The sequence below is a fragment of the Silurus aristotelis genome (genome assembly GCF_946808225.1).
Source record: "Silurus aristotelis genome assembly, chromosome: 6".
NCBI classification, from domain to species: domain Eukaryota; kingdom Metazoa; phylum Chordata; class Actinopteri; order Siluriformes; family Siluridae; genus Silurus; species Silurus aristotelis.
In genome coordinates this window covers 23,976,217-23,990,277 of record NC_139579.1, presented here as the reverse complement: position 1 = coordinate 23,990,277, position 14,061 = coordinate 23,976,217, and the positions used below count along the sequence as shown (strand labels likewise).

The 14,061-nt window shown below is 36.8% G+C and overlaps 1 protein-coding gene across 1 annotated transcript in view; it reads left to right on the top strand.

Moving 5' to 3' along the window:
• unc79 (unc-79 homolog, NALCN channel complex subunit) overlaps positions 1 to 13,612 on the top strand; it is a 36,306-nt gene extending 22,694 nt beyond the window's left edge. The window contains exons 30-51 of the mRNA XM_083543470.1: positions 1,647 to 1,812; positions 1,918 to 2,067; positions 2,267 to 3,514; positions 4,078 to 4,179; positions 4,753 to 4,869; positions 5,002 to 5,104; positions 5,723 to 5,863; positions 6,050 to 6,088; positions 6,205 to 6,317; positions 6,427 to 6,512; positions 7,355 to 7,528; positions 7,607 to 7,675; positions 7,795 to 7,905; positions 10,275 to 10,379; positions 10,468 to 10,545; positions 10,629 to 10,718; positions 10,878 to 11,053; positions 11,151 to 11,334; positions 11,437 to 11,640; positions 12,487 to 12,564; positions 12,705 to 12,746; positions 12,841 to 13,612. Coding sequence (XP_083399596.1) covers positions 1,647 to 1,812; positions 1,918 to 2,067; positions 2,267 to 3,514; positions 4,078 to 4,179; positions 4,753 to 4,869; positions 5,002 to 5,104; positions 5,723 to 5,863; positions 6,050 to 6,088; positions 6,205 to 6,317; positions 6,427 to 6,512; positions 7,355 to 7,528; positions 7,607 to 7,675; positions 7,795 to 7,905; positions 10,275 to 10,379; positions 10,468 to 10,545; positions 10,629 to 10,718; positions 10,878 to 11,053; positions 11,151 to 11,334; positions 11,437 to 11,640; positions 12,487 to 12,564; positions 12,705 to 12,746; positions 12,841 to 13,029 — 3,765 coding nt within the window. The 3' untranslated portion in view covers positions 13,030 to 13,612. The remainder of the gene's footprint in view (positions 1 to 1,646; positions 1,813 to 1,917; positions 2,068 to 2,266; positions 3,515 to 4,077; positions 4,180 to 4,752; positions 4,870 to 5,001; positions 5,105 to 5,722; positions 5,864 to 6,049; positions 6,089 to 6,204; positions 6,318 to 6,426; positions 6,513 to 7,354; positions 7,529 to 7,606; positions 7,676 to 7,794; positions 7,906 to 10,274; positions 10,380 to 10,467; positions 10,546 to 10,628; positions 10,719 to 10,877; positions 11,054 to 11,150; positions 11,335 to 11,436; positions 11,641 to 12,486; positions 12,565 to 12,704; positions 12,747 to 12,840) is intronic.
• Positions 13,613 to 14,061: the final 449 nt, after the last annotated feature.

Here is a 14,061-nt window from a genome sequence, read left to right as displayed (position 1 = left end):
AAAATGGTATATGAAGCTTGTTCCATTTATTATAATTGCAAATATTTATAGAAAGTGTTCATATACCTTTTTGATACAGCTGTATCTCTTCTTGTATTTTATTCACAATTGAACATAGAAAGCATATCAACTGTCTAAACTGTGGAAATATACAGTTTTAAGGAATAAATTAGGTAATTTTTTATTTGATGGCCATAACATATCACAAAAAAAGTAATAACAGGGCAATGTTTACTACTGTGTAGCATCCCCTTTTTTTTAACAAAAGTGCATATGTGTCTGGAAACTGAGCAGAACAAGTTCTGGAGTTTTGGGAAAGCAATGTTTGTTCACAAATGTCTGATACCAAATTATTTCTGCTTAATAGTCCTAGGTCTTCTTTGTAATATTTTCCTTGATGTGCCAAATGTTTTCAATCAGTGAAAAGACTGGTCTGCAGGCAGGCCAGTTCAGCACCTTGAGTCTTCTACTATGAAGCAATGCTGTTTTAATTAATGCAGTATATAAAACCCATTCTGTTTAAGATAACTAAAAATAATTATAGAATGCCTACAAAATGGAACAACGTGTGATGTTGATAAAGCTAGTATCTCCACTTCTTTAAATAAACAAGTTCCATTTATATTTTATATCAAACTTATATACTTACATATACTTTAGTATTATATACTAAGCATATTATTCAGGAAATACTTAGTATTAAGCAATAATTAAGGTAAAACTAATAGGAAAGGTACAGGACATAATCAATAATATCAGAAGTTATATTAATTTCACTGAATATAAAAAGAAATAAAACACACTACTGAATAAATGCCAAATATTTCAAAAACCAGCCACCAAAACAAACTAATGAATAAATACCTCTTTGACCTGGTATAGTTTTGCCAGCTTTACAAATATGAAACTAATGATAGCGTTGCAATTATAGTCATTTCATCATAGGCCAACGCACAAAGATACATAATATATATAAGGAACACAGACCCTGGACCCCAAGCAATGGAAATAAGCTGAAATTCTTAATCTTTCCAGCATCACCTCAAGATTACATTTGTACGATTGCCGACAATTCTTTTCAAGTCTTTTGCAATCGTTTAAGTTCAATAGTGGATTTATGTGAAAATTGTAATCAATTTGTAAAATTGATTACAATTGTGAAAATTGTAATTATTCAGTAATCCCAATGATTACTGAATGATTATAGATCAGCCAACAAATCTGAGACAAATGTACAGGATCAGGTGCATCAAATGCCTCAAACATTCCTTTTCCCAGATAACATACACAGATACATATGGTACATACATACTGCAAAGATTATTCAGGAGTGTTTAATGAACACCTAGATGCAGTCAACTATCCTTAATGCTCTCCGCAAACACCAGATTTTTGAATGCTATTATAACTTTTTGGGAAATCCTGGAGCACAGACTATTAAGTAGACCTCTGCTTAAAAGAAATAGAATTTCTGTGATTCTGGGTATTTTGTTCACCCCTGGTATGCAGTTGTGAGAGTGAATGCAAATCTGGATCCAAGGATGTAAAAAAGAGAAAAAAATATATGTTTATGTTTAATTATATGTTGCTGTGAATTTTCTGCTGTGGTTTTTTAATATAGCTTCTAAATATTTGCCCTGTTACAGTACCCATACAGAGACATGGATGTAAGTAAAGAGGTTGTGCTGCACCTGATCCACATCACCATCAACACTCTAAACGCACAATACCACAGCTGCAGACCTCATGCATCAGCTGGCCCACTCTACAGTGACAACTCCAACATTAGCCGCTATAGTGAGAAAGAAAAAGGTAATATTATAGTTGCCTCAGTGAACATTACACAGCTGAAGGTGAATTTATAATTTAAACTTGGTTTGAAATGATTACGATTCATTGTCATGGCTTGTTTTGCAGAGGAAGATAGTGTGTTTGATGAATCCGATATCCATGACACTCCCACTGGAGCAAGCAACAAGGAATCACAGACCTTCTTTGCTCGGCTTAAGAGGATTGGAGGCAGCAAGTCTGTCAAGTATCAGCCTGTGGACCTCAATGCTCAAAGAAGTAGGTGCCTATATAGTATGCAACGAATCTTGTGAGATTTCTAAATAATGCACAGGTTCTTTTAAACAGCACTGCACACAATCAGACATACAAATAACATAACCATGTTGTTTAATGTTTCATTAAATTGTTTGACATTTTTGATGTTGCTTCCAGTTCAGTCTTAAAACAATCGCTTAAGCCTGACAATCTGTTTCAGGTGAGATTGAATTGGCAGAGTACAGGGAGGCAGGAACCCTACAGGACAGTCTGCAGCAGGCAGCACGAGAAGAAAGCAGCAGCAAGAAAAAACGACTACAGGCCATGCACAAACAGAAATCTCTTGACATTTCCAACACAGACTCCATCCTCTTCAACCTTGATGAACACCGACGTAAATCCTGCATTGACCGTTGTGATTTGCATGGGCCTCCGCCTCCACCACCCTCATGTTCTAGCTCAATAAACAGACAATCACGCAGAGAATGGCGTGCCAAAGAATCCTCTGAGGGATCTAATCTCCATTTTGATAACATCAGGCCTGTTATTCCAGAAGTGCGTCTGAGCTGTATGGAGACTTTTGAGGATATATCCCTAGGGCTCGAGTCTTCCCTTGTTATTTCTTCCGACCCTGCTCATGGTAAAGAAGACGGTGACCTAATTGATCTCTCGTCAGATTGCACTTCAATACCAGAGAAGCGCTCCATTCTTTCACTGTCTGACAGTGACTCACTAGTCTTCGAACCCCTTCCACCACTGCGCATTGTTGAAAGTGATGAAGACTTGTTTGAGGCACTTTCAAAACCACCAATTGGAATGCAGATTAGATCTGAACATCCATCACCATCATCTGCTAGCACTATTCTACGCCTGTCACCTCTTGTTCAAGTGAGTGTGGAGGATTATTCTAAAGAAAAGACAAAAAAATCTAGCAGCCCTTCCAAAGAGAGTCCTCTGCAGGCACCTCTGAGTAGAAATCCCTCAATAACCCCAACAACTTCTCTGGATCTCCCAGATCCCTCATATCATCCTGGTTTAGAGAGTCCCATGACCCTGAAGCAAAAAAGAGATCTGTTAAGAAAGTCACCGCATGTACCAGATACATCTGTAGATGATGGGTATCTGGAGTCTGAAGACAAAGCCGGAGGAAGCCCCTCTGGTAAATCTGTCTACCTCAGCATCCCTGAGGATACACTGGAAAGCCTGGACCCACTGAAAGCCAAGAAAGAGAAGGAAGGAGGAGCTAAAAATGAGGAGGAAAATTATGCTGAAGATGATGAGGATACTGGCGATGAGAGAGAGAGCGATCCAAAGCCAGAAGATGAAAGCGACGAGGCTGAGTTTAAGATTCAGATTGTACCCCGTCAGCGAAAAGAGAGGAAGATTGCAGTCAGTGCTATCCAGAGGGAATACCTGGACATTTCATTCAATACTATGGACAAGATAGGAGAGCAGACCACAGATTCTGGTAAACAATTTTGTGACATTGCTGTGTATTTTACTTTTATCTGCCTGTTATTTATTTATTCATTCATTCATTCATTCATTCATTCATTCATTCATTCATATGCAAGTAAACAAGTGCACGTTGTCCTTGTGTCCATGTCCATGTTTTTATGTGTATAAACTGTCCTAGCATGTAACTTCCATGAATGTCTACTAATCAGAGAAAGTAAAAATTTAAATCCAATTCAAAGCATTTTAACATAGTGCCTTAATTGAGCATACTTCTAAATGTATAGAACAACATAAACAAAGTAAATAGAAACAAATACACATTAAACCAAATAACACCTGCCATTTGTAAAAGTGTCCATAGTGCTATATCTATAACTCTAAGCCATCTATACGTCTGTCAAGTTGGTCATCCGCTACATCACTTCTTGAAATATGAACTGTTTGCTGATTTGAAATGATATATTTTCTAGTTATCATTCAAATAATTATAGAGCCACCATAAATTAAATTAGCATTTGAATATAAACAGTTGGATGCAACCCTTTAAGATCAACCTCCTGAATTGCCTTTCAGATCACAAAGCTCTGTCCAAGCTGGAAAAGCCCAGAGAGTCAGCCTCAGCCCCAGCACTCGAAGCCACAATCCCAGAAACAAGCAACCGCTCCTCAGTAACAAGTAGGAGCTAAATACCCTCTCATCTATTACATGGTGCTTATGGCTCATAAAGCTGTCTTCGATCCAATAAGCCATATATCTAACTCAATCCACTCATCCTCACATGTAAACATAATGGTGTTTTTTTTTACTGTCATTAATGCGTTTGCTTAATTTATTCTCTCTAGATTGAGACACTGTGATTTTAATAGATGCACATACATTTTCTTAAATCACATAGATATAATGGAGATTGGATGATTTCCAAACAGTCTTTACATGCTGAAACTAAGCACCATTTCAAAATATGTTCTTTTTAAGAGAAGGAACAAAAAAGTGTTCATTATGTGTTAAATCTAAATTTGAACAGAAATAATAAATTTCCTTATGCCCATAGTACCATAACACTTTGGCTAGAATAAATGCCAGTGTTTTTTCTTAGCGAAATTAAAAGTTTGATTGAGGTTTATTAATTAATTAATTAATTAATTATTTGTTTTGTGCTCAATATCAAGTCGTATCCTGCTGTCGAAATTTGTCTGACTTGTTTTTCATTCCTTACATACCTGTCTGCATCTCTGTTTTGTCTGACAGCTCAGTACCGCCTGACAAAGCGAGGCTCTCTGGGAGCTGTGACAATGAGCCAGCTGATGAAGAGACAGCTGGAGCATCAGTCCAGTGCACCACAGAATATCAGCACTTGGGATACAGGTTCTTACCCACCCTGTAGAAAAAAACATTTCCAAAACAGTATTCACATTTAGAAGTTTTTAAACATTTTCTTTTGATATTGACAGACTGAGGAAGTCCTACTGCTAAACATTAATGATTTTGTCTCACCAGGTCTCACCAAAACCAGCCTGTTGTCAGCTCCTAGCACAGTCAGCATGTTTGTGTCTGCACCAGAGGACTTTTGTGATGACCAACCAATGAATATGTCTGACAGGTGAGTTTATTTGATGTGCATTTTTTTGCGTATGGCTATAAAAAAAAATTCATTTATTTATAATGAATAACTGGTATTATTAAAGAGTATTTTCTATAATATTTCCCTCTTTTCCTGAAACTTCTGTAATGCAGATTACCAGTCTACATTACAGGTCTAACATAAAATTCTGCAATGCATTGATATTGTGTCTGGAATGGGTCATGGGTCTTATACAGTGTTTATTTTGTTTACTTTTTTTTACTTTGATACCAACATCTAATATCATGTGCTAAAGAACTCAAAATCTAAAAAAAAGCTTTCCAGCATAAACAGATGTTCCAAGTCACACCTGATCCCTCAATACTAAGTTAGTCATTCAGTAAGGTATCAGTATCTGTGTTGGTATCAATGATTCCCAAACCACTTTTATTTGTACTTAGTCTAAAAAAAAAGCATATTATCCGTGCATCCTCAATTAAATGTAAAATAACAAACAAAAATGGACATAAAAAGCCACAATGATTATTCAATTATGTTAATTTGTGTGTGTGTGTGTGTGTGTGTGTGTGTGTGTGTGTGTGTGTGTGTGTGTGTGTGTGTGTGTGTGTGTGTGTGTGTTTGTCTTCGTGTGGAAAGGTGTCGAGACTGTGGTGCTGTTTTAGAAGAGTATGATGAAGAAACCCTGGCTTTGGCTGTAGTCGTTCTCTCAATGTTTACCCACCTGAGTCCAGACCTGGCTGCTCCACTGCTCCTCGACATCATGCAGTCAGTGGGCAGGTAAAGTTCAACAAATTAACACATGGCTCACCCTGCACAGCACATTGTGCACACTGAAACCATCTACTGAAAGCACATAAAATCCACAAAGTGTGAAATTAAAAATGCTAACTGATAAAAACATGGTGCTGGGCTGTGAAATAAATGAACCTCTTCAGTATGTTCTCCAAATGTTTTGTATTATAGGTTGGCATCCAGTGCCAGTTACTCAGGCCAGGCGGAAAGGTAGGTGTTTGTGTATTTGGCTTTGGGTGTATGTGTCTAGGCTGTATGTCTTAAATGCGTATGTGAATATGCCTGTTTACTCTGCAACTTATATGTGTCTTAACTTATCATTCAAGCATGTTGATCCCTGGTAATGCTGCTGGTGTAGCTAAGCAGTTCCTGCGCTGTGTGCTTCATCAGCTCGCCCCCAATGGCATCCTGCCACAGCTATTTCAGAGCAACATCAAAGGTAACCAAACATCTGCTCATGCTTACTCATAAGCACACTTCTTATGTTCACTTACACACAAAGCAAAAAAACAATGAAAATAAAACTTAGAATATATTTTGATTTTCAGATGGAAGCTTCCTTCGTACACTGGCCACGTCTCTCATTGATTTCAATGAATTGAGCTCTGTGGCAGCATTAAGCCAGCTGCTTGAGGTAGATCCTAAAATGATTGTTATTTTGTGATTTTGTGAAATCAGGCATAAGATCATAGCTCTGAAAAACATGCAATATTTAAAAAGATTCTTTTCCCAAACCAGTTTGTAAAAATAGGACAAGAAGTCTAAGCCTTTTGCAGTGTATTACTTTAGCAAAAGAGAATTTGAAAATACCACTGCACCAGCAGATTTCTAATGTCATACCTATTATTGCTTTGCTGTGTCTACCCCAGCATAAGCTGGCCCATTTCTCGCCAAGAAAATAGTAACTGGGAGAGAAGAGGACAAAATGGCCTATGTCCAACCATATTAGTAATTACGCCAGCATTATTCTACTAATCTATGCTGGCACATGCAGATGTCCAGATGGACACAAATGCACTCTGTAGGAGTTAATTACAACACTGTAGGTGATAACACTGGAAATGTTGATGTGTAAGATTTTGACCCAAAGCCATGCTTGATCCTATGAGCTGTTCTGTTAGATTTTAATAGACAATTAAATTTACCTACAAGTCGCCAGCAGATGGCACTATTGTCAAAGAGTCAAATCGTTAATTTTTTTATCATCAGCTCCCAGGGCACATTGTGAAAATGGGATTTGCATTATATTTACCTTGGATGTGTAACTTTTCAATTATAGCACAGGAAATGCCTAAATGTGAGTCTCCTCTATAAAATCTAATAAAGTTGCACTTGAGACTATTTTATTTCTGTCCCAAAATGCAACTATTCAGTTTGGGCTGTTTAATAGTGTACAGTGTCTTATATAACACAAATATTCCTTATATTAACTAAACAATCTTTATAATAATGCACTGAGATGTACCTTCCTTGTAGGGTTTAAACAATAAGAAGAGTTTGCCTGCAGGGGGCACAATGCTCCACTGCTTGGACAACATTGCCACCTTCATGGAAGCTCTTCCTATGGACTCCCCTAGTAATCTCTGGACAACCATTTGTAATCAATTCCAAACCTTTCTGACCAAAATTCCTGCTGTGCTTCCTCTAAAGGTATTAATTTCTGGACTGTTTAGCTTTTAAACATGAATTTATATTGGACGACTTCTTAATCAGATTTTTTTTGTTAAGTATCCACTGGACTCCAGCTTGAGGATCATCATCTGCTTACTAAAGATTCCAACTACGAGTGCAACCAGAGTAAGCTCATTTGACCATACACATAATAATGCAAATTACATTTAAAGTGAATGCTGGAGGCTTGAGTTTTATTTAGGGCAAGGCTAAGATGTTTGTATGATTTTTTTTTTTTTTGCCAGAGTTTGCTGGAGCCTTCTTCTAAGCTGCTGAGTTTTGTAATTCAGTATGGTGTTTTTAGTCTCTCATACCTTGTTGAACTCTGTGGCCTCTGCTACAAAACCTTCAGTAAGGTAAGCATACAATCAATAGGCTAACGGTGCATGAGTTTCTTGAAGTAAAATGGAAATATCAATTATTTGTGGAGTATGTTGTAATGGACAGCTTAGCAGTGTTTATTTTAATATTATATTATATTATATTATATTATATTATATTATATTATATTATATTATATTATATTATATTATATTATATATATTACAACACAATAAATTTATATTTATATTTTATATATATACTGTATATACACACAACTTAATCGCACATTTTTATCTGTACTAAAAGGATCTTAAATTAATACTTTTCAAATTTTTACTAATTTAATCAACATGGGCATGAACAAATATAGATGCTTTTTGTGAATGAATGTTTATTTATACTGAAACCACCATAAACATAGAGCATATAGAACATAGACCTGTTTCAAAAACGGTAGACATGCTTTTTAAATAACTTTTTAATGTCTATTTAACACATGGAAAAAAGCACATAGAAGAAACACAGGTTCCCATTACTTCTCTTTCTTTGCACTGTTTACATTTTCAGATGACAGGAGAGTTCGTAAAATAATACACTTTAAAATGTTTTAAAGTAATTATAATGTTTTAAATCATGTAAATCATCAGAACACCAAACGGAAATTTTGCTATGTTTCCACACGGACGGTTTTAGTTGCCGGATGTGTGCATCATGGCGGATTTTGGTGCTTGATTCAAAACTTGGCGCATCAGTTAAACAAATGCTTAGTGATTTTTATTTTTTTTTATCCATGTAAAATAAGGACATCGTGAATAAATGTGTTTTCGCTTCTTTTATATTCTTTTACATTTTTTTATAAAAATAGTAAACAGAAATAAATCGTGCTTTTATAAAATTAATGCTGTTAAAATTAATTTGCATTTTTTATATATATATATATATTATATATATATATATATACACACACACACACTTCATATCCCTGCTGAGCACACTACCCTTTTTTTCTTTGTGAAATATGGCCTCCTTCTCACAATCTCTTTTCCTACCTACCACTTGAAGAATTCCATCAGTGTCTATTGATTTTCATATTTTAGAAAGCTGGTCTAGAGGAGGATGATATACATCCACTCCAGAGGTGTGCTGATAGTATTATAAGTAAATCCCTGCAGACTTTATTTTCCTCAGTGTGGGGGATTTTCCTTCAGCATGGATTTCCATAACTTCCCATCCATCAGAGTTGTTTTTAGTGCTCACAGTAATATTGATTTTTCTTAGGCAGGTTCTCTCTCAGTGTCCCACAGTAATTATTTTTCATTATGTACTTTAATGGATAGTTTTGAGATTCTGATTTGAGAAAACGATTTGTATACAACTGAATAATTAGACTGTGCAAAATGCCATCCCAACATGACATCCATAAACATAGCAGAAATAGTTTCATTGCTATAGTTATGTTGTGTGGCAGTGGTGGGCCATGCATTTGGTACCTGGGCCTTCAGTGAGGACATACCCGATACCACCACTATCACATCGCTAGCTAGCTTCGGGTTTGGTCGACATCCTCACGATGTCTAGCTTTTCTGGAAAATTAATTTTTAAGTATGTCTGAGATCAAATCAATTTATCTTCCTCCGTAGGTGTAAAAAGTATAACTCAGATGTATTAATGTGTGCAGAGCGCTAAGTCGTACTTGGCTGTAACAGTTTCCCTCTGACCAACCAATCAGAGGATGGAAAAATGCTGACGCTATTTTTGGGCCAGCTAGCTGTGAGGCGACTATGAAATCTGATTGGTTAAAGAAACAGACTCATTGATAATATTCTCTGTGGTAAAATAGCCAGCAGGACAGACTATGAAGGCCCTGGGCAGATTCAATTGACTTGGCAGCACATAGAGGCTGAAATCTGATTAGACAAAACATCTAACATCCACATACACATACAAATATTAGTAATATTATTATTATATTTATGTTGTAAATGTAGGTCAGTGCTTCTGATAGTGTTTAGGCCAGCAGAGAAGGCTTTGCTGGCCCTGACCGCCCGCCACTGTTGTGTGGGCTTCTTCTCGTACCCAGAAGGTTTAAATATGCTGACATAGCTTCTTCTGCTGAGAAAAAGTGAGAAGGAGCAGTACAAATGGCTTTTTATCTGGGCTCGGGCTGTATAAGTAGAGCTGGGCTGACTGCCATTTTAATCTGCTGGTCTTCAGCTATGGATTAAGAACATTATATTGCCTGGGACAGCAAGTAAAAGATTATTAAGACCTAAGAGACAAATAGTCATATCGGATAAGGAAGCAGAGGCAAGAACTGGGAAATGAAGAGACATAAAAATAGATTTTTTTACATTTTAGTGTACAATTTCTCTTTCTGTACCTTTCTACTGTATTTTTGCAGGAAAGAGATAAGTTCTACATGTCCCGTGTAGTCGTTCTGGAGTTGCTACAGGCACTTAAGTTCAAGTCTCCAATTCCTGACACTAACCTACTACTACTGGTCCAGGTATTTAGTTCTCTACTAGTTAATAAGTGACACTAAGAAGCTGAAATATACTAAATATAATTCACTTTTTTTTTTTGGTGTAAATAAGTTTGTATGTGTCGACATTGGAACCCGGCTATCAGAGTCTACCATCCTCCAAAAACACATGATCTCATTGTTACCTGTGGTAGGTGGCGTACTTTATATTATTATTTGATGTCCTTTGATTGATACTAATATTTAAGACTTTTATACCTCTATTTTTTTTAGTGCACAACAGCTGCCATGGAGTGTTTAAGGCAATACCTCAGTGAGCTGCTGGATTTTATTGCAGACATGCACACTTTGACGAAATTAAAGGTTTAGTATATTTTGACCAGAAGCGATAACTAGACATAAGATTCATTATCTGTTTTGCATAAATTCTGAAATTTGCCAAAGGTATGAATAAATTTAAATTCTAATTATTGTTGAAACATTATTTTGTAATGGGAAATGCCCAATGTATCCGTCCCCTAGAGTCATATGAAAGCTTGCTGTCAACCACTTCATGAAGATACTTTTGGTGGAAATCTAAAAGTGGGTTTGGCTCAAGTAGCTGCCATGGAAATCAGCAAAGGTAATCACCGGGATAACAAGGCTGTGAGTCGCTATCTGCCATGGCTTTACCATCCACCCTCTGCAATGCAACAGGGGTGAGATCATCATGGTGACCTTCATGCTATTTTTAAAGGTATGTGAGTACATTTGTTTAACGGGTTGACAGAGGTTGTCTTTATCTTTCTTCTTCAGGCCCAAAGAGTTCATCGAGTGTGTTTCACACATTCGGCAGCTTTCCTGGCTCCTGCTGGGCTCTCTTACCCACTGTGCATTGCATCAGGGTTCGACGTCTTGTATGCCTATTCCACTGGATGCTGGCTCTCACATTGCAGACCACCTTATTGTAATCCTTATTGGTTTTCCCGAGCAATCCAAGGTACATCTGTAGATCATCTCAATCCTAATTTATTCATCCTTATGCAGCCTTGACCAAGAGAATGAAGCAATGGTATTTCTGCTTTTTTTTTCTTTTCATAAGACATCCGTGCTCCACATGTGCTCCCTCTTCCATGCCTTCATGTTTGCTCAGTTGTGGACTATCTACTGTGAGCAAGCAGCTGCAGCACCAGCTGGGCAGAACCAAAACCAGAACGAGTTCTCCTCAAGCGCTATTCTTACAGGCCTGGAGTTTTGGAGCCGAGTCACACCCAGCATCCTCCAGCTCATGGCACACAACAAAGTAGTAAGATCATTTACACTTCACTTATATGCCCTATGTACACTGTATAAACAAAAGTTTATGGACATATAAAATACGCACGTGCTTTCTGAATATCCCATTCCATATTTAGCCCCTATTTGCTGTTATAATTACCTCCACTCCTCTGGGAAGATGTTTCACTACACTTTGGAGTGTGCTTGTGGAGATTTCTGCTCGTTTGGGTACAAGGGCATTATTAAAGTCTTGACTAAAGTTCTGATATAAGGTGAAAAAACCTGGGTGCAATCAGCATTACAAATCACCTCCAGCTCTACAGCAGGCTTCTTAAGATCTTTCACTCCAACTCATGTTAATAAAACATCTTCATGCTGGAACAGGTTTGGAGCTCCTTTTTCAAGTGAAGGAAAAACTTAATGTTACCGCATCCGAAGACATCCTTAAAACTGTTAATGTTTGGAATATGGCAGGAAAAGTCAGCTGTCCTGATACTTTTGTCTATATTGTGTATCATTATACCTCATTTTCTTTATTGTCATACACCGCATGTTTATCTTTCTTATGAGCTAATATAGATTCATATTATATTGTGAGAATTAAAAATTTTTACAGCAACAAAGATAGTCGGAATCATAACATAAATAATTGATGTATTTGGTTTCCAGAGCACAAAAGAACATTTGTAAAATAAATGATCTGAACAAATTTCTGGCTTTGTAATCTGATTTTGCAAAGTAATTTATTTCCAGACATTTAAAAAAGATCTTCTCCAGGAGAGCTGTGCTTGTGATTGCATGATTAGACACATAATGCTATTATGTAAATTCATCACAACAGCTGTTCTGAGACTGCCTGATTTCTTCGTTTTAGATGGTAGAGATGGTGTGTTTGCATGTCATCAGTCTAATGGAGGCTTTGCAGGAATGTAATTCAACCATTTTTGTAAAAGTAAGTTTGGGTTTTTTAAACATCTTTAGATGATCAAATTATACATGTTGATTAAACAAACCATAAAGGTCAAAAGTCTTAAGACTTCCTTTTCTCCTCTCTGATGTTTAACCTGATTCTCTTTTTGCCTTTTGCTTCAGTTAATTCCTATGTGGCTGCCAATGATTCAGTCCAGCCTAAATGTAAGTATTCATCATACAGTGTTATGCCACTACGCATAATTCAGACAGCAGCTGTTTTACTGTTAGCCCATTAACTTGGTGTGTTTATTCGCAGCACCTATCTGCTGGTCTCCAGCTGCGTCTCCAGGCAATCCAGAACCGAGTGAATAACCAGTGTCTCCAGAGTCCTGCTTCCAGTACTTTTCCCTTTGCCTTGCGCAAATGGCTGCAGTGTACTCAGTTCAAAATGGCTCAAGTGGAGATCCAATCATCTGAGGCCGCCTCTCAGTTCTATCCCATGTGATGTATAGAAGCTTCTGCAAGACCAGCAACAATCTGTGCCAACCAGCATACTTTTTTCTTTAAACCCAAATGTAGTATTTTGCAGCAGTGCTTTTGTATAAATATATATGTTATATGAATATAACAGAAATATATTACAGTCACACTTAAAAGGTGGGAACTGTAAACACCATCTTCAAGCTCTTACTGTCTGCATAACTATCATGATCATGCATAAGGGGAGAGATGCTGAACTATAAAGTGCCAGAACAGCAGTTTATGTGATGCATACGGGCGCAGGAGTCTTCCTTCTGTGTGTGTGTGTGTGTGTGTGTGTGTGTGTGTGTGTGTGTGTGTGTGTGTGTGTGTGTGTGTGTGTCTGTGTGCAAGGAAGAGGGTGTGTTTCAGTGAAACTTTTTAAATAGTGTGAATGTTGCACAATGTAGAGTACACACCTTTAATATGCATCATCAGAGTATATGTGAAAGGTAATCGTGAGAATGGTGATGTTGAATTGATATTTAGGGCATATATTCAATTTCTTTATAATATAGTATGTTTATTTCATGTAAAACAAACAAATAAAATCAATATGTTTTTAATTTCTACTCATCCTGTCTGAATTTATACTTTAGAACTTATTGTCATGATATATAGACCGAAATTTTATATAAACCTCACAAAAATCATTAATCGTCAACTATTGCAGTGCAATACATCTGGCTGATTTCTTTATAGTTTCTGTACATTTTTTGGCTTAGAAATAGACTCCACTACCAAAATGAATGCTGTATTTGACTCTGTGTCACAAATTTATAACCTCCAACCAGGAAAAGCAAAATAAGTCCCCCTCAACTTGAAATTCCTACCCAACAACAACAGCAAAGCTTCCTAACTATGAGATTTTCCACTTTGTTACAGTGATATCAAATCAACATGGCGAGACACAGCATTAGAAGTACAAAAAAGGAGCACTTCTTTGAGTTATGTAGTATTCTACATATGTGCTTTAGATCTATAAAGACACAAACATATTCACTTATTATATTTATAA